The 24,350-nt window shown below is 37.4% G+C and overlaps 2 protein-coding genes across 3 annotated transcripts in view; one reads left to right on the top strand and one right to left on the bottom strand.

The window, feature by feature from the left end:
- The window catches only part of LOC108040847 (death-associated protein kinase related), a 28,432-nt gene extending 5,778 nt beyond the window's left edge, over positions 1 to 22,654 (bottom strand). The window contains exons 1-4 of one of the 2 annotated variants that reach the window (XM_017118494.2): positions 22,581 to 22,654; positions 18,930 to 19,200; positions 3,024 to 3,114; positions 2,738 to 2,941 (exon numbers count right to left, since the gene is read on the bottom strand). In XM_017118494.2, coding sequence (XP_016973983.1) covers positions 2,738 to 2,941; positions 3,024 to 3,114; positions 18,930 to 18,963 — 329 coding nt within the window. In that variant the 5' untranslated portion in view covers positions 18,964 to 19,200; positions 22,581 to 22,654. Of the gene's footprint in view, positions 1 to 2,737; positions 2,942 to 3,023; positions 3,115 to 18,929; positions 19,513 to 22,580 lie in introns of both variants that reach the window. The other variant, XM_017118493.2, reaches the window with a different exon arrangement.
- A 579-nt stretch (positions 22,655 to 23,233) lies between these two features.
- Positions 23,234 to 24,007, top strand: LOC108040849. The gene is made up of 2 exons (XM_017118496.1): positions 23,234 to 23,428; positions 23,482 to 24,007. The coding sequence occupies exons 1-2, from the start codon at positions 23,297 to 23,299 to the stop codon at positions 23,956 to 23,958; spliced, it is 609 nt and encodes a 202-aa protein (XP_016973985.1). The 5' UTR covers positions 23,234 to 23,296; the 3' UTR covers positions 23,959 to 24,007.
- Positions 24,008 to 24,350: the final 343 nt, after the last annotated feature.

The following is a 24,350-nucleotide window of genomic DNA, read 5'->3' as shown; positions in this document are numbered from 1 at the left end:
ATGAAAAATGCCGAAAAAAATAGGAGAAATGCCGCAGTGAAATTAGTTTCTCTCTGCTTTTTTCGTTTGTTAGTTAGTTGATGCACTTCACTTCGAAATCGAGTAAATTAAAAATGCATGTGGATATTTGTGCATTTCACGTTTGAAATGGAATACTGTTATCCTACTTATGGACAATTGTTGACTATTGCTAAGCTTTTAATACTATCAGAAATAAAATGCTATGATTATCCAATTTTGTTAGATCTATCCAAATACTTTACAAATTCTAAATTTTTATCCAATTAAAATATACTTTATGAACCAATTTAATTTAATTTGAATATTTCAACGCTTTTAAGATTACAGTAAACAAATTTTATAAAAGCAAGGAACATACAGTGAAATAAATTGCAAAACCTTTCTAAAACAAATAAAAACTTTTACAATTGAAATTTCTCAGATACTTTTAGTTAGTTAGTTAATGCTATCCTTTTTTAAAAACAAACTGTTTTTTTTCACTATTTTACACTAAATAATCTACTTCCAAAATGAGATTCTCACTAAACAGAATATTACTAAAATGTGATCAACGAAAAGTTGAATTGGTAAATCCAATCAATTAAGAAAATCCAATGAAGCTTTTGTTCCGAGAAGTTTCATTTTGCCTGCCATGTGCAAATCAATTGCCTTAAATATTTATAGTGAATTGATAAGGATCCCATTTAAATCCAGTTAAAATGCCAGCACTTTGTTTGAGTTTGGCTTTTCTGCTTATTTCCTTTGAGTGGCTTTTGCTCGATGAAACTTAAAAGTGGAAAGCAGGATGCTTAAACAATTTTCCTTGCAGCCCATCTTAAGGCGAGGAATTTTCTTCTTGGAAAAATATGTTGGTCGTAGTTGAACATTCTGTTATGAATATGCCAAGGAGAACTATGCCAGTCAACAATTAACTTTTCTAGGGGGAAAAACGACAAGAGGAACAAGAACAACAGCACAACTTGTCCAAATTGCAGTTTCCTTGTTTTGTTGAAAATTAATTTAAGTTGACAAAGTCTTTTCGGGGGCTTTGTCTTTGGGTCTATGAAAATGAAATTGTTTCAGCTTTTCTGTATTCTCCCAACGGGCGGGCAATGTGGGTCAAGGCCGTCGACTAATCAGTGGGCCAAAACACCTGCCTCAATCGTTTTTATGGGCCATTAGACCCTTAACCCATGTCAGCATTCATTTGTGCACAAAGAAGCTGCGGAAAACTTTCGCGAGGCAAATAAAAGTGTTGTAAATTTGTATAAATGCTTGTGTGTCAAGGGGAAAACCTGTTGCTTAAGGTTTTTCTTTCGGACTTTGTGTGGGTGTATTGTGTGCTTGGGTGTGGCAGAAAAGTTTACTAGTTTACGATAATGTGCGTACGTGTAAATCGCATTTTATGCACATTCCCACTGATTGCAAGATATTGTGTCCTTAGCAACAATGTGGCAAACAACAAAGGGGACAACAAACTTAACGAATAGTGAAATAGAGGGCTACAAATTTATTAGGGTGACCCGAATTTTGTGACCAAAAATCATTTAAAGACTTATTATACCCTTGCAGAGGGTATTATAATTTTGGTCAAAAGTGTGCAACGCAGTGAAGGAGACATCTCCGACCCTATAAAGTATATATATTCTTGATCAGGATCACCTCCTGAGTTGATATAGCCATGTCCGTCTGTCCGTCTGTCCGTCTGTCCGTCTGTCTGTCCGTCTGTCTGTTTCTACGCGAACTAGTCTCTCAGTTTTAAAGATATCGAATTGAAACTTTGCACACACCCTTCTTTCCTTTGCACGCAGTATATAAGTCGGAACGGCCGGGATCGGCCGACTATATCCTATAGCTGCCATATAACTGATTGATCGGAAATGCCATAACTCTGCTGTTTGTTAAGTTAGGAAGTTGGAATTTTATATGGGTTTTATATTTGGCCAATCAATCCGACCTACCAAATTTCATAAAGATCGGCCGACTATATCCTATAGCTGCCATATAACTGATTGATCGGAAATGCCATAACTTTGGTGTTTGTGAAGTTAGGAAGTTGGGATTTTCTATGGGTGTTATATTTGGCCTATCAATCCGAACTACCAAATTTCATAAGGATCGGCCGACTATATCCTATAGCCACCATATAACTGATTGATCGGAAATGCCACAACTTTGGTTTTTGTTAAGTTAGGAAGTTGGGATTTTCTATGGGTTCTATTTTTAACCAATCAATCCAACCTATCAAATTTCATAAGGATCGGCCGACTATATCCTATAGCTGCCATATAACTGAACGATTGGAAATGCCATAACTTTGGTGTTTTTAAAGTTAGGAAGTTGGGATTTTTTATGAGTATTAAGATTGCATCATATGAATAATTTTGGAGAATATAATTTACAGAATATTCTGCAAGGGTATATCAACTTCGGCTCCGCCCGAAGTTAGCTTTTCTTTCTTGTTTTAAGCCAAATTTAACTGAGCTGATTTTAGTTTAAGATTGGTAAACAGATTTAAACAGATTTATACAGCCATAGCCATTTAAGCATATTTAAGTTTAAAACTACTATATTCTGGGCTTTCAAGTTTTGGTCACCAAATACAGCTCACCCCAACATATATGAACATATATATATATAGAGAAATATAGAAGGGGATTCACACCCACGAGACAAGGACAAGCAAAATCAACACATTCATTTGTATGGGCTTTGGCGCTCTTGATATCTTCCTTACAGTTCCAGGACGACGCACATCATTTTCTGATATTCGTATGCCGCGTACAATTGTATAATGAGGTGATGCTGCAATGAATTCATAATCTCCACCTCCCGCTCCACATTCCGCTTGTCCTCGCGTTTCGGAATTGGCACGAATTTGGCGGCCAGTTGCAGGCCATTCGCCTTGTCCCTGCATTTGTAGACAGTCCCGAATTTGCCCCTGCACAGGGATAAATGTTGATTAATTATTGATGCCAGGGGAAGTATGGGGAGTGCGACGATCAGTGCCGCAGGATACTCACCGACCCACCTCGCCCAGCACATCGTAAAGTTTATGGGCATCGACGTTGCGATTTATGGTCGCATCGCGCATAGGAAACGCCGGTTCCAAAACTGCAAAATAATAAAATAGAGAACATTAAAATGGGGGACTATAAAATAGTTTCGTAATAACAGATTTTCCTTAATTAAATTGTTTGAAAATTGTTTTCTTTTTAAAGTAATTCCTAGACATTTATGGAATCATTTTGCTGGCTAATAAATGTTTATGTTTTTCAACAGCACGAAAAAGCGATAAAAAGCGATATATACTTTACTAATGTTAAGGCCATTTATCGTTTTTAAAAAGTGTAAATGACGCATTCTAGTTTGTTTTCTTTGAAACGTCTTTAAAGTCATATTATTTAAGGTACATAATATTATTAGTCGCATTTAAAAATATTACTTTCTATAAACTGCAAATAAACTACTGAGTTCAGGAGCACACAGAATATTTTTACTGACGCATCGGTGCATTGATATCGATTTTGAAGTAAGCACTTCAGACTTTTTGGTTTCTTACAAAACTTCGTCAGTCCGTAATTCCATTGCACTTTCTTATCAGCATATCAGTTGGCTGCCATAAATTCAAAGGCCATAGCCAGAGGTGGCTTATATGGTAGGAAATGTTTCGGTCTGATTAAGACCTCAACTGTGTGATTTGATTAGATTTCCTGTTCCTGGTCAGAAATAAAAAACAACAAGTGCGCCCTGGAGCTACAGTGTGCTACATGGTTGAGAGTGCTCCTCGGGCAATATGGCATTTCAATCATTTCTATTGTCCGGGGCCCAGTTTGGAGTGCATTTAATATCGGCTATTATGGACCCCGCTCCTCCACCGACTGCTCAACAACAGTTTGTGCTTGTCACATATTTCGCAGGACATATTGCACACAAGTTTTCCTGTTGTATTCAGAGGAAACCCTTTTCAGAATTTGATTCGTTGTTGCTCTCGTTGCCCGTTGTGCATGTCTACAAGTTGCCAAACAAATAAAAATGACTTGATTCAATTGAATTTTGTACAAGGCAACGATATGAAATGGGGACGACAACAGTGACGAGCTGGAATATTGTGACAAATATGGGTTTACTTGTATGTTTGTGGGCGCTGAGCTTTCCAGGGTCTGCGTGTGGTCACCAGACTGTGTTCGATATTTCATATTTATACCCGTTACTCGTAGAGTAAAAGGGTATATTGTATTCGTGCAAAAGTATGTAACAGCTAGAAGGAAGCGTTTCCGACCCTATAAAGTATATATATTCTTGATCAGGGTCACTAGCCGAGTCGATATAGCCATGTCCGTCTGTCCGTCTGTCCGTCTGTCTGTCCGTCTGTCTGTCCGTCCGTATGAACGCTGAGATCTCGGAAACTATAAAAGCTAGAAGATTGGCATTTTGCATGCAGATTCTAGGAGTTCCTACGCAGCGCAAGTTTGTTTCAAAAAGGTGCCACGCCCCTTTTACGCCCACAATGGCTAATATACGATTTTAAAAATTTAAATATTTCGGAAAAGTAAAAATGCAGTTTTATTGTGTTTATCAATACCTATCGAAATGTAGAAGAAATTTTTCAAATCGGACCATTCGTTAAAAAGTTATGCGTGATCAAAGTTTCTATCTCCATCTCCCTCGCACTCCCTTTACCTGAGTAACGGGTATCTGATATTCGGGGCACCCGACTATAGCGTTCTCTCTTGTTTTTTTTCCCATTAAGGACAAGAGTTTTAACTTGACATTCGACCACAATAATCCCTGGGAGATTTTGTGGGACGCATCGCAACGGTTGCTTTCGCAAATTTGCAATTGGAATTATTGATAATCTGGCAGAGGTTCATGGTAAAAGTTGGGTAACTCAGTCAGTCAGTCAGATTGTTGTATTAACCCATTGATTGCGAGTGGGGACAAACAGAATATTTAAAGGAAATTTACATAAGCTACGATAGTAGTATATTTTAAATATCAAATTGAATAATGTCACTTATATAATATTTTTCATCTATCTGAAAATCATTTTAAAAACGATTCGTTTCATTTAATAAGAATTAAGACAGCAGTGATTATAGCTAAGAAAAAATACAACATTTTAAAGAAATACCCAAATTATAAGTACAACATTTTCATGACTTTTTCCAGCTGCACTTAACGTTGGTATTTAAGGGGTTAAGCTGTTAGCGAGCGTCTATGAATTGATGTCATCTGCGCGGCAGCTGTCCCATTAATATGTAAATGGCGCACATAAGTATGCTACGAAAAACACGATAAATCTTTAAAATCAAAGGCGAGGCAGAAAAGCAAAGGAAAGGACTTTTTCGAAGAGGCAAGGGGAATGGTGGGGCAGAGGCACAAACTTGGCAAATTCAAAGTGAAAGTTGAGCGTCTACTGTGAATAGAAATGGCGGCTGAGAGCGTTCCTTTTGCTATTTGTGTGCAGCGAGGCACTTGTATATATATGCATGCAGTTTCTGCAATTGCCGAGTCTTGACGCCTCCCCTTCGGCCACGCCCCCTTGGCCATATATCGCTTAAACGGTTTTTGGCGCAAATTCATGCAGCGACTGAGTGAGTGAGTGCATGTGTGAGTGCATTTGAGTGCACTCTGCCAATAATGCGCACAATTTAAGTTTCGGCAAACACGCCCAAACACTTGCATTAGAGAAGAAAATTGAAGAGGTCGGGCCCCCTCCATTGAATGGAATTTTTGGTGAAAAGCTGCCAACTTCTCGGCCCCATAATTCATAATTCGAAAGACACAAAAGTGGATTCGAAAAGATATTTCATCGCTCATAAAATTTCAACATGAGCGCAGACAGGGATACATTATGCACAAAAGCTCACTCATACTGTCTTAAATACTTGAAAAAACATTTGTGTATCATATTTGCGACAAAAAAGTGTGAGAAAAAAAACAAAAAGCATCTTAAGCATGTATAGTTTTTCGAATACGAATATTTAATCAATTTTTTTACTCAATTGCCTTTATCAACTTTTTATATTTATCATATGAAAGGATTATTTCACATGAAATAATATATATCTGTTCAACACAATAACTTTTAATCAAATAAAATACAAAATTAACTATGATTACTTATTTTTTTAATGATGTTTAGCAAGGATAATTTTTAAATCAATCTGTTTTTTTTCTTGTGTACTCATATTCATATTTACAAATGGATGTGAGTGGGCGGCAGGTAGCTCCCATTCATTTCCTGGTTCGAGCTCATGAATAAATGCATTTATATCGACTCTGCTTGGCATTTGCACTGCACCGCTTATCCAAAGGAAAAATAAGGAGACTTTCGGAGAGGGGGGTTGAGGGGCTGGGATATGCCCATATGCTCCGGCGAGACGGTGGGCGTGGCTGCGGTGGGCGGTGGGCTGACGACCCCGATGCACTAACCAAATGCAATCGAAATTGGACTTGAGCCGTTTGAAGTGTTTTCGTAAATCAATTTCAGTTCCATTAAGCTGCAAGATGTGCATATAATATACGATTCGTTGAGAGGAATGCGGAGGAAGTGGAAGAAAAATATTGATGTACAAGTAATCTGATTCGCACATATATGGATTCAGCTTTACGTTTTATTGTGTGATTCATTTAGTTTGTTTAAGACCTTTAACTGAGTAAACAAAAAAAGGCATTACATAATTATAGATAATTTGACTGTATGAATGTTTATATATTGTAATGAATGTGCCTATCAGGAACTAAAAAAAGGTTTTTGATGACTTATAGATCAATACTTATATATTCAAGTTATTAGACTTAATGAATGTCCTCAGCTAAGTTCAGCTATCTAATTGCGATGATTGCACACTATCCAGATGCTTATATAACTACCTACTTATAATTATCTACGGGTATTAGTGCTACTTATACCAAATGATTTTATATCTGCTAGCTGTTAGACAGCTTTCGTCTAAAGTTTGAATTCTATGTCAGACATCACTTATTCAGAAGTACTATTATCGACATCTCTATCATGTCCCTATCTCCGTCTCTTTCACCCCTTAGGGTCAATGTGTGGATTGCGTTCAAAAGTGCAACTCGTTGCAAATTCAATTCAAAAAACTTTATAAAGTTAATTTATGCACAATATCAATAAAAATGGCTGTGCGGGAGTCGCAGATACTATATTTGCACTTCCCATTCAATAGAGCGCCATTGGAGCGCCTGATGCAAATGCTGAACGATTTTTTGTGCCAACGATGGCAATTTTTTCTGATATGAAAATCAGCAAATTTTTCTTTGATTTGCCTTTGCTCTTTCGGTCGTCAAGGATCTGCCAGGATAACCCCCCACTGCTCATTTCGGCAACTGTTGCCAGGCTTGCCTTGACTTTCAGATTAAAAAATAAATTCCAAACGAACCGAATCCTCAGCGGAAGCGAAAAATGTTTTCCCCCTGGCTCATCCGTCCATCGATTTGATGTTGCAATTTGCTGCTGCCGTAAAAATTGTGTAATGTGCTTAATGAAATTTTTTTAATAACACAATATAAGGGTACGTGAATTTAGCAGGGAAAAACGTGTACAACAAATGCAAACTGTTGCACATCAAACGATGGATGTCAATGTACCACACATTACATGGCCACAAAATAAAATGAAAGAGGGAAAAAAACCACAAGCCAGACGTCGGCGTTTTAATATATAAACCAAAGTAACGCAAACACCACGGTCTTGCAGGCGTTTCCCCATTGTTTATATTCGCTTTTAATAACACTTTTTTACGCGACCAAAGCAATCCGCAGAAGTATGCCAAACATTTAATGGCAAGGCCAGACGGGAAAATGCATATAAGTAATACATTTTATACATGTACCGACAGGAAGCCGGAACAAAGATGTTAAGCTATTTGTTTGCCAAGTTAAAACACTTGCTAAATTCAAAGCAAAAGAGATTTTAGTCTCACTATAATGAACTTTGAATTAAATTTTTGCCTTCGTTTGCTGTTCGTTGTCGGCCAAACAGAATGAGGGGTTTTCACATTAATAAATTTCTATCAAAATGCAGCTTTAAATTTGTTTTCTTCAATTCTTGATTTTTCCTTACTTTAAACATCTTACATGTTGGCATGAAAACACTATTTCTTGTAAAGTTATTAGCAAAATTCAAAGCAAATAAGTTTGTGCATTTGCATTCTGTCAGGGGATTTCAGCTTGCTTAACTATTATTTTCCATAAATTTAATCCAATATTCAAATCGGATTTTATTGCATCTCATTTGGATTAGCATATAAATTAAGATGTCTGAATAAATATTCCTTAGTTTTCCCTTGAAATTAGAAAACTCATTTTTAAAAAATCCGCCCTAGTTCAGTCTATTATTTATACAATTATTTTACCTTCTATTTTGTTTATAAAACTAGAATAATTTGCCAAAACGGAGTTCCTTTAGAGTTTTCGATAGTTTTAAGTTTCCAGAAGTAAAAAAAAGTGTTTACTGAACTTTGATTTCATTTAAGGGCAATATATTTTGGTTTACTTTTATTTAAAGCTTTGACCAGGCTACAGGTTATACATATATAGTTGATGACGTTGTGCTAACTGATGGCGAAATTTGTTGAAAATGTGCTTCTGAAGTTGCCAGTAGATATTCCCGTTGTTATTGTTGCTGCTGATGACGATGCTGCGGGATGTCTGTGCATTTTAATCAGCCTAAGTGCCATGGAAATACCATGGCTGGTATGAGAATGGCAATGGAATGGCAGAACATTGCTGAAAGTGTGTGGTGGGAGAATTAAAAAAATGGCAAAAGTTTGCCTCGACTGTGACTACGGTGCCATTTCAAATTGGTTATTACAGGGACTTCCCCCACACACATTGCCTTCATCAAATGGTCATGCATAAATGCAAAGAAAATGAGAGGGCTATGAGTATTCTCACTTATTGTAAGCCTGACTATAATGCCACGTCAAAGCCGGATGTCATATGTTGAAAGCTTAAGAATGCTCAACATTAATGGGTTATTTCTAAAATACATAAGTCCAGTAAAGACCCAGAAAACTGTTCCTTATAATTAATTATTTGGGTGCCATAAAAATCTACAAAGTTTTTTAAATAACTTGAGCTGGTGATACAAATCAATTTTGTGGATATACAAACTTTTCTTTTATAATGCCTAGAGATTTTAATTTAAACCTCTCAAACCCAGTGATCCTTGTCAGTCCTGATCTGATTAGACACACTGGCACACAATTTATTTCTCTCAATCGAATGGACACGTTAGATGTGCTAAATGTTTGACGATAACGAATTCAATAAATGATAAATGACAAGTGAAACTTGCGGAATTAAACCGACTTTTTTTTGTTTTTAAACAAATGCTTTTGGGGACAGATGACAGGAGACAAATCAATACCATGTATCCATTTATTCTGCATACATATATATATATTCATATTAATCCTCCATATCTACATCGAATGTTTCGGCAGTATCTCAACAACGGCAATTCATCTTCATCATTTTTTTTCCTGCACGCCAAGCGTAAATCCGCTCCGAAAACGCCCTGCTCTTTTTTTTTGCATGTGCGGAAAGCGAGAGAAAAATGAAAATCGTTATGGAAAAATGAAAAGTAATAATCAGTGTGGGTGTGTGGAGACCTTGAGCGTTTCCCCGAGAACTGACGAAAGTCGCCCCATTGCCATAAAGCTCTCAGCTCTAATGCAGTGCAAAGTATTTCCACATTTTCCCCTGCTTTTCCCGGGCAATTTCCAGTTTATGCTGCATACTTTTGTGGCACACTTTAATTGGGCAATTGCCATTCAAAATTTATGCCCAGCCTGGGTTGTCACTTTTGGCTCCTTCTGGTTGCCAATTTACTTGGTGATGCAATTTTATTTTATTTCATTTAATTTTCGCTGGCTTTCACCAGCTTTGTCCCAATGAAATTAGCATTAGAAATTTGTATGCATGTGTCGTGCTCCCTTATTTTGTTTTTTATCCCATTACCAGTCTCATTCAATTGGAATTTTCATTTCAGCTTATTTCGCATTTAATTTAGTCGTTTGCGAGCTAAGGACTAAGCGAGTTATTCCAAAATATTGGTCGCCCCGAACATTACACATACGCCATGTGTGACGACGAGGCTCTTGCATTTCTTGAATCGCTTCTAGCCAACGCTTTGTGGCGCTTTTCCAAAGGGGTTTTCCCTTTTTTCCCCACCCTCTTTTTGGCTATCCCTTTACACATTCATTACGCTGGCTTTTGTGGGCACACACATAATCTCCGGCCGTCTGTATGGGTGAGCTTTTCGCGCTTATAATCAACGCCGCCATTCGAGCAGCGTATATATGTGTGGGAATTCTCCATTCTGTTTTCGTTTTTAATCACCGAAAGTTGAGCGGTGCTGAGCGGAAAATGCTTTAAGGGCACTGCAGCAGTGATAAATTTAAAAGTGCCCCTAAAAAGGCTGCCCCAGCATAAAATGCCTGCTAATTGATCGATGTGAGCACAGCAATTTCAAGGCAATTCCAAAGTTCAACAAAGGGCCAAAGGACATCGAATGGAGACCACTGCTGCAGACTGCAAAGATAAACACAAGCCTGGAGTTTTCCCCCAGCCAAATGCTTTCCTTTTTTCTGCCCTGTCATCAGCAGATGGCTGGAAATCGGTAGGGCAATTGGGGAAATCGGGGAAAATCGGGGAAGTTGCTGCAGCAACAGCCGCTTCTAAATGCAAAACAATTTCAAGCCAGACTAACGATGCACACCGCAATGAACTCATTAAAACTTTCTACTTAGTCTGCAACAAAATGGCATTAAAAGAGTACGCCGCGCGATGAAAATTCAAAACTGTTAGATTGCTAAGCTCTGCGAGTGTCTCAAATACGAAAAGATGCCGATGTATTCGCTGGCAACTCAGCGTTTAATTAATTTAATGAGCGACGTGAGGCCACCGTAGACACCTAGTGCCAACGCTCATACATAAATGACTTTCTGTCCCTGTTCCTCTGCCATTTTCTATTCGCCTGCTGTTTATGGGGCACAGTCGAGGTTAAAATATTAAGTAACATTTTGGATACGCAAAACAAAAAGTGTAAATAACACGTTTTTAAAACCACATCTACAAGTTAAAAAAAAAAAACATATAGAAATTTTATATTTTTAAATTTCAGAAAAAAAAGTGAATTTACAATTAAACACAACAAATTAATGTATTCTTTAGTAATTTAATCATTTTATGTTATTAAAGGGAGGGTGTATATTATATCAGTTTCAGGATGGGAAATATTTATATTTCAGATAGAGAATTCCCTTATTATTACAAAGCTTTTGTGTCTCATGGTTTTTAATTTACTAAATCTTTAGACAAAACAGCATAATATACAGGTTTCTTTCTTTATTTATTATATTATAATTGTTCGTCTATAAAAACTAATTAGTACCATTAATAAGAACCAATTATGTTGCCCGCTGGTGTTATAATATAGCTATGGCAGTTGCGTGGCAGGTAAAGAGGGAGATTCAGAGGGTCCAAAGCATCATCCGAACTCGTTAACGTAAACTCCTGGAAATTTTGTCAATGCACTAGCTATCCATGGCCGATCCTGATGGCGGTTAGTAAGCGACTGGCGCTCAGTTAATTATCGGCTCTCGATGGCAGCCCGTTCAAAGTGTATTAATTTATGAGTGCAACACAAAGGCCAGTGCCGCTGTCATTTGCAGCAGCTGGGCATCCAATTTTCCCCCCTGGAATTTGGAAATTGTTTGGCAATTTTGGGTTGAATTTAAGAAATTTACAGTGTGCATTTTTACAAACTAAATCCCTCTGCCGCAAACACTTTAAAAACTCTGGCCAAAACAGCTGCCAAAACAAATGAATTAAATGAAAGGGGAAAAGGCAGCCATTGTCAGAGATATCTTCACACAGATGCATATATACTTTCTATATCTTTTTCTGGCTGCCAGTGTGTGTAGGCCAATGGTCGCATAAATCAAAGGCGGAGAGCGAAGTCTGCGGCTGCTTCGAAAAACCCAAAGGGGAATTGCAAAATAGCAAATATGCCGAGCAGTGCGAACACATATTTGCACTCAAATCGAATTGCATTTGTTTGGGGGGCATAATTGAATAACAACTGTAAATTGCAGAGTGCACAAAGCGGCCAAAAAATTGCCGCCATGCCAACCGGAAGTGGAAGTGCCGATTACACATGTGTGGCTATAGGATATAACATATATTATATATGGGGACGTGGGGGCGTGAGTGCCTGCCCATAAATAATTTGCCAGCTCTGTGAATTAGTTGCGGCATCAGCAAGATAAATCAATTAACGCGCAACAAACAAAACAATTAATCAAGATGCAGGTTTTTAGTGCGAACCGGGTCGCTTCAAATCGGAATCGGGCGGGATCGGGCGGGATCGGGCGGGATCGGGAAAAACAGCGAGGTAATTGAAAGGTCATCGATTCAATGACGGCCACATGGTGCATGTTCGCACGCGCTTCTGCCAACAATTTGTTAAAATTTAACGCCTTATTTACTACCCGACTGTCTATCCTGGATTCCTCACTCATACACCGAGAGAAAATCAGGTGAAATCGCTATAGAGTGTCGGTTTTTGAAGTCATTAAAAATGTCACATCTTTGAACTCGAGTTATTTAGCTTAATTAAAAAAAATGTAAGATTGATATATCGAGAAAAATCAACTGAAATCGCTAGAGAGCTTCGATGGTAATAACTTTTTAAATCATTAAAAATGTTTCTGATTTTCTTTAGCTTAACTTATTCCAAAAGTAGATATTCCTTCAGCAATTGCTAAACTATATCCGCCATTTAAAGCCAGAAACTTGATTGCCAAATCCTTTTTGGGTGTCGAATAGATGTTTTAGTGATATATATATTTTTTTCTTGTGCATTCTTTTTTCCACATCAACAATGTGCTGACACGTAGAACTGCAAAGGCAATGGACCTGCTCCTGCACAATGTATCTGTATCTGCACTTGTATGTGTGTCCTGGCTGAGCGACAGTTTGACATCTCTAAATAAAGTTTGCACTTGCAAGCTACGTGGACACAACCAGCACACTCACTCGCACCTCCACAAGCACCCACACCCACTCACACACCAGGCAAACACGCACACAGATGCAGGGGGAAATTCAGGGAGAGATAGACACCCACAGTGCACTATGGGGTTTTTGGCCTGTTTTTGTGGCATTAATTAATAACTCGGTCAGTTTTGGAGATATCGACATGAAATTTTACCAATCGTCATTGTTTGTCCCTAGGCACATATAGTGTGAAAATCGTTTGCATCAGGAAACAATATCCTATAGCTCCCATAGGAACGATCGGTTAAAACTAAAAAAAAATTAATGAAATTTAAGGAACTGAAATTTGTTGCTCCATGCCTATAAAAGTGGATGATAAAAAGTGCAACAAAAGCAAAAAGAAAAAATTTCATCAAACTCAAAACTCATCGGCAGCCACGGATACATATCGACTAACAATTCGCCAATTTGTAGGCAAAATGATTCGAATTTGTCCAAATTGACGGGCAACTGACAGGACAAACATATCAAAATGATCCTCATATTATAAATAATTTGTTCATCAAACATTGTATAGCCTTTTCTTGCTCACGCCTGCCCTTCTCGCTATTCCAAACAGCAACCAAGTCGGCGTTGGAGAAAGTGAGGTTATCTAAGAAAAATTAAAATTGCACCAATAGTGCGGAAAAGTGCACAATAAGACTAACAAATTTTTGCTCAGAATTGACAAGGCTTCAACATACACTTGGACGCATTGAAAACTAATGCAAACTTCTATTTCAAAACTCTTCCCAAAGTTGAAATTTGTTCCTCAAATTTCAGCTTAAGGTGCATTTATAAAATGACAAAATATTAGTATAAACACACATAATTTAAACAATTAATACATTTAACATATAGTACAAGCCTGTGAGATCAGTTTCCATTTGTTTTTTTCTTTTCAAATGGTGTTTTACACGAATAAATTAATTTCAAAGAACGCTTTGAAAAAATTGCAAACTTAGCGCTGGTGCTTTTGGATGCAACAGCTGACTTTACAGCTGTTATGCTAACATATGCTGTTAAGTATTAACATTTTGAGTATGAGGCATAACAGTTTGATGTTCTGTTAATGCACTCCATTTTTTTTTTTTTAATTAGAGCACTTTTAAAAAATGACTAAATGCCACATAAAGTGGTCAAAAACCCCATAGTGCAGTGGCACGTTTGACAATTTAATGGTGTTGATGTTATTTATACAATACGCTCGCTGCAAGTGCTCAAATATTCAGTGACCAGTGAGCCAATGACGTGTTCTACAGTCCGTTAAAGTACCATTTTTATGCCCTTAACTAGTTCGTTTAACGTAGGGGCAAGTAGATTTCTACGCCCTCTAAACTTTAATTTACTTTTTAGAAGCGATTAGAAATGTATACATTTACCTAAGCTGTCAGTGAATTCTCTATAAAGAAAATATTCTACTCAGTTCGCAATGCAATCTATAATTTTATTTGAGACAGTATAGTAATTTATACAAAGACAAGCAAGACAAATGAAGTCTTTTGTTCAGTCTATATAAATGACTTTTCAGATAAGATAACCGTTTAAAAGTAGAACTGACAAAGATCTTATCAAATGAAAAGACTAACAATTTGTATGGTTACATTAACCATACAATGCCATTAAAGTCTTTTTAGAATTATAAAAACATAAGGAAATAGAGGTGTTCCCATTTATTCAAAAATTAAGGTATCTTCAAAATGCTAAAGATTTTATTGTTTAGAGACAAGCTACATCAGTTCTAGTTCAATTAAAGCCTGATTGAGACTCCAAGCTCATTCACAAATTATCGTAGCAAATGGCTGAGCCAAGTTCCAATTGCATTTCAGTCATTCCCCAAAGGATGTCGATTGACAAGACAGTTTCCGACAGGCAACAGGATCCAAAGTGCCTCATCAGTCTGTGGATTCGTCGACAGCTAAAGATACTCGCACTCAGAGTGGATGTATCTCACTTGCAGCTAACCAACGCATTACTCTTGGCCGTTACAGTTTATGGGCTTTAATTTAATTTCAGCCAGAATGGGAAAATCGCTCTGAATTAACGATCTGTTTGGCCGCATGAAGGCGATTACCGAGGCAGATACGCGAAAATACCCGACGAGTTATGGCCTTTTAAATACCAGTAGCTGGTCAACAATTAAATATCGCAATAATCCCCGGGTAATGAAAACATGGTGAAAACTAAAGAGTCACGATACGCAATATGCATTAAAATGATTGGCAGCATTTGATTAGCTGGGGATACTGTGACGAGTTGACTATATAATGAATGTCCTAGTGGAATTTAGTTGCGCCCCATAAATCAGCAACATGGGAAATTACAAAACGAATATGCTGTTGACTACGTGCAATGCAAATGTGAATGAAATGACCGGCATGACAGGCAAAGGCGGAATGCAAGGCTGCTAATAAATAAAAACATACGAATACGAATGCGAATACAAGAGAGCATTTACATAATTTTGATTATTTTCGCTGGATGCGAGCAGTGTCCTTAGCCCGAATAACAATTGCAGTTGGTATTTGGGCGGCTTTTGGGGTTGTTTTCGAATGTGGTTCTGGCTGAAACTGTTTGGCATTATGGAAATTTCCGTTTGTCATTCTGGGGCGCGAAGTGTCTACATGCAAATTGAGTTGCAACAAGCAGATTCGCCCTCTTCATTCCGCCATTCGACAGTTGTTTGTTTAGTTTTGCATTTGGCAAATGCAATCTTAACAGGGCTTCCTGGCTGTCTGTCTGCCAATACATTAAATTGCAATTTTAATTTGTTTAGCATGCGGCATTGCCGTTCTTGCATCTGCACCACATGGCGTATGCGCTATAATCACACAAACCCGCTCCATACATACATATATGCACTCTACGCCCCTGTTTGCATTTTTAATACTGCCATTCCACCTGCAGCTGTGGCCCAGACAAACTGCCGGAGATACTTTTGCATTAAAAATTTAAACAACATTGCAGGCAAGCGGCGGAAACAAAAATGGATTTTGGACTGCTGGTTTCCAAACAGCACATTTTCGCAGCTACATCTCCTTTTTATACGATTCTTGCAATCGTTTTTCCTATTTTTGCCCAAAATGCCTTGGAGCTGAATTAAATATTCTATAAATTGTTATAGTCCCCAGATATATGCAAATTAAATGTCTTTTAATTTAGCTTCGCCAAGACGGGTTAATAAATATTCCCTTTTAGTGGGGGCAAACATAAATTCTGAAATTTTGGTTTAAGGCCAAAAAGTCACAAAAACATAACATACGACAAAGTATCTATAGGATGTGGTTGAGGCAGAGCCAAATATTGGGCTGAGAAAATCAGGAAACATGAAATATTTACATAATTACTTGACAACCAGATAAATGATCAAGTTCTGGCCAAATCTCATTGAAAACCCCAAACGCACATAGTAGAGTACACAGACCCCGCGATGATGCAGAGTCGAGGAATTCGCAACGTCAACTGAAGTGAATATCAACGAACGACCTTCAACATGAAATGCGACGTAAAATAAATTTATCTCGATTATATATAAGCAACTAGATCTATATATACGGGCGACTCTCAGGGGGAAAATCGGACGAGTAACTTTCAGGACGGCCAGTGAGAGATTCTTTCGCGCTTGCCTGTTTGCTTTACATTCACCTTGGCAGCGCAGTACGAAAAATCCAAACGAAATACAAATTTATTTTTGAATATTTTTGGTTAGCAGCGGGGTAAAAAAGAAATGAGAAATGTTTCCCACCCACCGAGTGAGCTCCCCAAAATGACCGACTCGTTAAGAGCTAGAAAAGTATTGTGTCTTATAGCCATTTAATAATTTAAATCAAAAAATTTGATCTTTAGTCTCAAATAATTAAAATATAATACACTTTTATATTTAAGCATTATTAATTAGGTCTGATACATAAATCATCTCTATATCTTTACTATATAATGCTTATATCGTCTTCATAAAGAAAAATTTATGGGAATTTCTTGTTTAAATATTTACACCATAACTGCAAAATGTTTAAAACAAAATAGGACCATTATTTATAAATTCAAATACATTTTTCCTTTCTTATACGTCTTTACTGTATGCTGAAAAATCATCTTTATAAAGAAATATGTATATTTCGTTCATCTAATGACGCCACAATCAGACGCTGGCCAGCATTTTTATGCAGATTTCTTGTTTAAATATTTATACAATATCGGCGTGCTTTCTCTGCCTCCAGAGCAAACAATAAAAGCTGGAAAATGTATAAAAACCAACTACATTTAAAATATAATAGGACCTGCTTGTTTGATTTATTTGACTAGAGTTTGTGTAAACAAAAAGTAGAAAAATATAAAAATATTTTTATTAAAATTCCACGTGTTTGGTTTTCCCTGCGGTTTGGCAATTTCCGCTGTAAATGCTTTCATTTCCTCTCCGATTAAAGTGTCTTTTTTCCAAAGATTTCCCTTAATTGCCCAGACAAGCTGGGTAGAGGAAATTGAGAAATCAGCTTATGCGCCATTAGCACACACATAATTCAGCTGAGACAAACCCGAGATACACCTGCACACGGAAAAGTGAGAATTGGCCGGGAAAAAGGTTGGCCAATCGGTCAGGTTGCCACCTTTGCCGCAGGTAGACAAGTATTTCCGTTTGTTGTTATTTGCCAATTTGGGAAAACTGCCTGGGAAAACTCGATGGCTGGCAAAACGAGAGGCGTAACCCTTTTTTTTTGTTGTGTCCTGGGCCCACACGGTGGATTGGATGGCACTAAATCAGTGGGACTCTGTGGGTGCTTTTCCTTCTGCCTCCTCGTGTTACGCGTCCATTTTTTTTTTGCTCTGGGTTCTTTTCATTTTTGAAATTGCCCGACGCTCGACATTTTTCATGCTACGAGAATTTTACCCCTCAACCATTTCCTGCTGGCCCAACTACTTGACACTTCCTTTTTCCCTTTGCAAGTTTGGGGTTTTCCACTTGCCTTTGTCTTCGGCTGGCTAAGCCACTGTAGATACAGTTACCACAGTTTTTCCAACGTTCATCGGGTGTGACATTTATCCTTCATCGTCTGCGCTTCCTTTTGCCTTTCATTTCAGCTTTAATGCAGCAGGCAAAGAAAAAAAAATGTATATATATATATATTTGGCCCCTCTTTTGTTTTATGCGTGAAATTTATTGTTTCTGACAATGGAAACGGCGTCGCAAATGTTTCCTGATCACAGTGCGCCTTATCTGGGCCCCTTTTTTTTTGGGCACGCCCCCACTTTTCCGCTTTCCCAACGAGTCATGGCCGTATTTTATTGAAATTCATGTATTTTTAAAAGCCCACTGCCCCTGGGATGCGGCTCTAAATCGTTTAAGCATTTGTTTCCACCATTCACAGCTTGATTTCGCCAGATCCATTCTGCAATTGTGTTTCGGTTTGTTTTTTATCTGTGCATAAAAGTTAATGTTTTGCATCGGCATCAGTATCATGGGCCGAAAATGTTTATTGTTTTGGCCCTTTATTAAAGCGTAGTTAACTGCTGATAACTTCAATGGCCAACAAAAAAAGGAGTGATCGAAAACAGCTGCTAAGCCATAGATTTGTGTTGATTTGATTTGTCTATTTGCAGTTTGGCTTATGGGGGATTCAAGACATAAAGGCAATGGAAAGAGTTATCAGTATAATCTCTGTCGAAGAATATACAATAATTACACATAGCATTTTTAGACATTTATCAGGGTATGCATTTATAACACGTATATACATAGATAACAGTTGACAACGATTCTTATCACCGGTGATACACAACACGCATACGCAGCGTTGACAGCTATTCGAGCCCTTATCGGCTTTTTTTTTCGATTTTGCAGCAATTTGTAGACTTACCACCTTCCGGCTCTGAGTCATCTATATAGATCATATTGCTGCGTCGCTTGCCGCTGATATTCCGCAAACGTTGACCCGTTGTGCCGCTGCTGGTTTCAACAAAATTTCCACAAGAATTTTCTAATCACTTATCCCCTGACACTTGATGTTTATTTTTATGTTTTTTTTCCACAATATTTAATGGCATCTATAATTATTCATCACTCAACATTTTGCGTGCTAACTTCACTTCACTTATTGCACAGATTTTGAAAATATTTGGTTTTGCGCACTTAAAAAATGGCACAAAAGAACGATTCTTTATTTATAGCTGGTCGGTCGCGCACCACGTTGCGTATGCTTGATATTAGCGCAAAATTCGTTCGCCAGCGCCACTATTTTGCTATTGTGTCATCGCGAGCGAGCGTTTTGCCTCAAACTGTTTTGGGCTGGCCGAACATTATTTGATTTGAGCTGTTTTTGCTGCTGTTTCAGCCTTTTGCCAATACGGCGTATGTGTGTTCCTTTGTGGTTATAAATGTGCTTTCGGCTGATAACTGCGGCACTGAGAGAAATTGTTCGATCGACTCTCTCGTAAACGTATCTATAAATAAACAAACACAAGCACAAATATAGGGGGCAAACCTCAACCGCTTATATATGTATATACACTCCCATTTGTATTGGTGTTTGTCTGTTTCGTTTCGTATAAAAATAAATTGCAGAGCAATTTGTATGCTCCGCTCTTTTTGGCTTGTCGCTCATTTTGCGGCTTGTTTTTGTACGCGAATGAAAATTATTTTCCCTGTTGTCGTTTAGCACATTTTCTAAACTTTTCCGATTTTCTTTTTGGCAACAGAGCCACCGAAACAGTTGCCAACAGTGTGTGTTTTTATATTTGTAGATCTATCGGTGCTATATAGACTTGTATATATGGCTGCTTCCTATTCCCAGTTTGTCACTTTTTCGCAACTTGTTGCCGTCTCAAACCCCTATCCTGTTGTTTTGGTTGGGAAAAGTCTTGGGAATATTTATATTAATTAATTTAAGTTCAAAAGAAGTCTCTACTGTATGTAAGATTTCAAGATAACAACAAATGGTTAATAACTCTCTGGGAAGTACTATAAATATAGGTCTGTTGAAATAGAATGTGCTTTATCGAGTGTAATGAATTTTATTAGGCACTGGTCATTATCTTAAATTGTAAAACATTCCAAAATGCTGAGTACAATTCTAAAACTGAAATCATTTCCGCACTTTGTGTATTTTGAAAATGGCAATAAACCAGACTAGAAATCACTGGCATACCATTACCCAATAAATTAGTTGGCATTCCATAATCTCTGGCATTCCTTAATCTTGCCAAAATCGCTCATTAAACATTCCCGAAACAAGTGCATAAATTCCCATTATATCTACTACAAGTGTGAACTATAAATAATGGCAAAGCGGGCAATTATCTAGTCCCATTATTAAATTACGCTAGTCTATATTTATATGGGTTACCGGTACGTACACTGTCGTCGTATCTTATCAAACGGAAGAAAGCCTAATGGCCGGACGCGACGACAGCAACGTTGGGGGAATAAAAGGCCATGCGTCATGGTCACACATGAAGTCAAATATAAATACATGAGGAGACTACCTACACAGTGAAAATATATCTTAAAAATCAGTAATCACAATGGAGTTATGTTTCTAAAACAATAGATCTAGTATTTGGCACATCAACATTTAATTTGAATAAAGCATTTGGCACATCAACATTTAAATTGAATAAAATATTTGGCACACCAACATTTAAATTGAATAAAGTATTTGGCACATCAAAATTTAAATTTAAATTTTAGAGTAAATTTTGAAAGTAATGAACTAAATAGATTTGAAGGATTTTTACATATTAAGTAAAAAAGTACTTTAAATTTATAAATTTCTTGTGGAAACTGCCTCTCAGATACAATTTTTCGGCCATTATATAATCATTATTAAATTAATATTTAAATAATTAAATACTCGATGTTTAACGAATAGCTTAGCTTATTGTTGAAAAATTGAATACTACAAATTGAAAGAATATTATATTACCCATTATCGTATGTGTTTATTTTTGTTGAATATATTTTTCTCTGTTTAGTTTTGTAGGCTGACTGTCTGTCTAATTGGTGTGTGCATGGAGTGGGAGTGGGGTAACTTAAATCCCTTTAAGAGCGCCGCCAGTGGTCTGTTGCCCGCCTGCCTTATAAACAATAACAACGGCTGAGCCGCAAGCGAACAAACCGAAGCCTTGGCCATAAAATTACGTATACGCGCGGTTGGCAACTGCAGCCATAGAACTTCCCACTTTCCAGTGGGACCCACGTATACACCATATCCACTCCATTCCACTCCACTCCCGCCGATTTGGTCATTCCGCCTTGGCCAGCAGCAAAAGCAAAGGCAAATAAACAAAACGCCGGCCAGGTCGGGCCACTTGATGCGAACGTGCCCAGACAACGGTGTGTGGCTGGGAAACGTGTGCTCGGAGATCCTCCAAAAACCCATCCTCATCCTAGGAATCACCATCACCACCACCATCACCAAACCACCTATGACCACTCCAGGCTTTAAGGTTTTCCGCCAGAGTCCAAGGCAAACATACTGGCTGCCGAACTAAGCTGCGTTTTGATTTGCACACGGCCAAGTGACCAAGGGCTTTTGGCCAAAAATGGTTTTTTGGCCCCGAATCCGCCCGGCTTTTACGTCACGGGCTTCCGCCTTTGGCTGCGCTTTGAATAATGCAAATCCCCTAAATGCGCTAAACGCAGCTGGCGGTCGCTCCTTCTGATTTTTTCGCTCCGATCGAAAATTGGGATGGCGGCACGTTTTGTTTTGGACACTGCTCTACTTTGGGGTTGAGTTACTTTCGGTTGGGGTAAGGTTTTTGAAATGGAAAATATTTAAAAATAAACTTTTTTTTTTCGCGCGAAAAAAAAAAAAAAAAAAAATAATAATAACACCTGAGTCGGCCTAAAAATGCTTTAGAACTCCTTGAGATGTGGTTTGGTTTGTTGCTTCTATTTGCATTTAAACACAACTATTATATTTATCTTGGTATATTCTTAAAACCTGCTTATCTTTTAATTTATGTCAAGAAATACCAATTTGCCAATATAGTAAAACAAAATAGTTTATGCTAAATATCATATAAAACAAATCTAAATTTCTTCCTTTTATAACAAACCCCTTCTTAAATTTGAATCGCTTTTTTTAACTTAACTATGTACCCAGAAAGTGCTATAAATTTAACTGGGGATAATTTTCTTTTAATTTGTAATACATTTTAATCTGCTGCAAGAGAAACGAAAGTTCCGAGCACGATAAGAAAAACTTTTCACTACAATTTGGTTGATTTGTTGTTGTTTTGCATGTCGTTGTCACTGCAGTTTATGTTGTTCCCTTTTGTTTTTGTGTTAGCTGTTGGTTTTTCTTCCGCTTTCGCACTTTGCAGGCCAGGTGAAAATGCCACCGTTATTGGGGAATGATGTTTTTACACCTCCGCAACTTCTGTTGGTTATTTGGGGTGCACCAAATTGTTTAGTTGTCCCGACGCAACTATATTTTGGTACATGTTTGTCACAGGTTTTTTCCTTTGCCTTTTTTTCACCAAAAACTTTTCACCCTGCAAATGTTTACATATCAATGCGAATCCCCTTTTCGGGAGATATTTCGGAAAATGGACAAATTCCGCCACTCGTCACTTCTCTCGCTCATTGCACGCGCAACTGTTTCGGCATGTTCGAAAAATATTTTTCAATTTCAGACTAGTTTTGGGGGAACATTTTTGGCTCTAGGCAACGCCTTGTTGCGCTATTTTCGTGCTCTCTTTGTTCCCGTTCATTTCGAAATCAGTTTTCCCCTCGGTTTGCGTCGAGTTTTCCGCGGCGCAACATGAAGTCAATGTGTTTACCTCGCTAAACTTCTTTGCGTGCTAATAATAAACCAGCAAACAACAAACAGCAACAACCGACAATCGGACTTCGGCAACTGCAACAGCGCAGCATTGGTCCATTAGCCCCGTTTTCCATTTTCCATTTTCCGAATGTGGGAGGTGCGTGGGGGGTTTTTCCCTAGGCATTACGTGCGGTCAAACAGGCAAATAGGGTTGAAAACTGAAGATAGGATAGGATTTTCAAAAGCTAATCATTTTCACTTTAACAAAAATACGAAAATTCACATTCATTAAATGGTTAGCTTCAAATTGCAATGATTGAAGAGACAAAAAAACCTGTGGCTTATCTATCTAAATCTAAGCCATTTCAATTATCTATTCGTTGTTTTTATCTTACTCAAATTGCTGTTTAGTGTTGAAAAGATAAAATATATATTTTAATGGTCTATGGACATGCAAAATGTTCAGTTACCAGAAGATATATAAGACAAGCGGCGAATTTAGTAACAGTTTTAAAAACTTTAAAGACAACTACGGAACAATGTTCCTCAAATATATCGAAGGCCCACTGGTTCACATAATCATCACTTTGGTAGGTGTGTTTAATGAAATTTAAAAATTTGTCTCAAAGGACTTATCCTTTAGGGAGTGGTACGGGCTATGTTGGATTCTCGCCTGGAATTTATAACCAAACTTGAAGGAGACACAGAAACGCTGTTCGAATTTAACTTTCGGCTCCTTGGACGTCAACATTTTTTGAATGGGACGATAATTTTCCACGTTGACTTGAATAATGATTTTGAATTGTCAAACGAATTATTTGTACACAAAGATGGAGAGTGGAAGCCCTCAAATATTGGCGTTAGTTATAGGAGCTGTGCATATTTGAGGATTATTTACGACAAGTATTTTGCGTCTTCCTTAAAGGACTCAAATTTTCCAACAGGTAAATGCCCAATCGAAAAGGGTGAATATTATTTAAGAAATGTAGACATGTCCGCCGATTCTTGGGCACATTATGCCAACACTGGCCTAAACAAATTCATTTTGAAGGTGAAAAAGGATAACATATCATATGGTGGCGTTGAATGTATCTTAGTTTTATCAGAGAAAGTCACCTAACATGGTGTCCGATTACCAATAAACAAGCTTGTTAATAATTATTATTAAAATTATGTGAGCTAATACAATAGTTATGCACCAATAATAAAGCAGAGATTATAATGAAATGCAGCATTTTTATTGTCGTCTACTTTTAAGAGTCCAAGTTCAAAAATAAATGCTTTGTGTATTTAGTGTGTATGAAAAGTATATTGGACAAAATATTATATAAAATATACATTGCATAAATAGTTAAGTTAAGTGTTTTTATTGTCCAAATGCTTTTGTAATTAAATTTTTATTTTATTTGGGTAAATGTTTTTTTTTGTTTAACCAATGCAAAAAAAATTTGTATCAAAATGAACCGTAAAAACGTGTTAATAAAATTTGATTTCTTGTATTCCATTCAGCGA

Source organism: Drosophila rhopaloa, unplaced genomic scaffold (genome assembly GCF_018152115.1).
Source record: "Drosophila rhopaloa isolate 14029-0021.01 unplaced genomic scaffold, ASM1815211v1 contig_115, whole genome shotgun sequence".
NCBI lineage: Eukaryota > Metazoa > Arthropoda > Insecta > Diptera > Drosophilidae > Drosophila > Drosophila rhopaloa.
This window is presented reverse-complemented; position numbering and strand designations above follow the sequence as displayed.

Excerpts from the sequence above, each read along its gene's own strand:
- LOC108040849 (XM_017118496.1), top strand. The coding sequence starts at position 23,297 with ATGTTCAGTTACCAGAAGATATATAAGACAAGCGGCGAATTTAGTAAC. Across the intron at positions 23,429-23,481 it reads TTCACATAATCATCACTTTG|GGAGTGGTACGGGCTATGTT; the intron begins GTAGGTGTGTTT and ends CTTATCCTTTAG.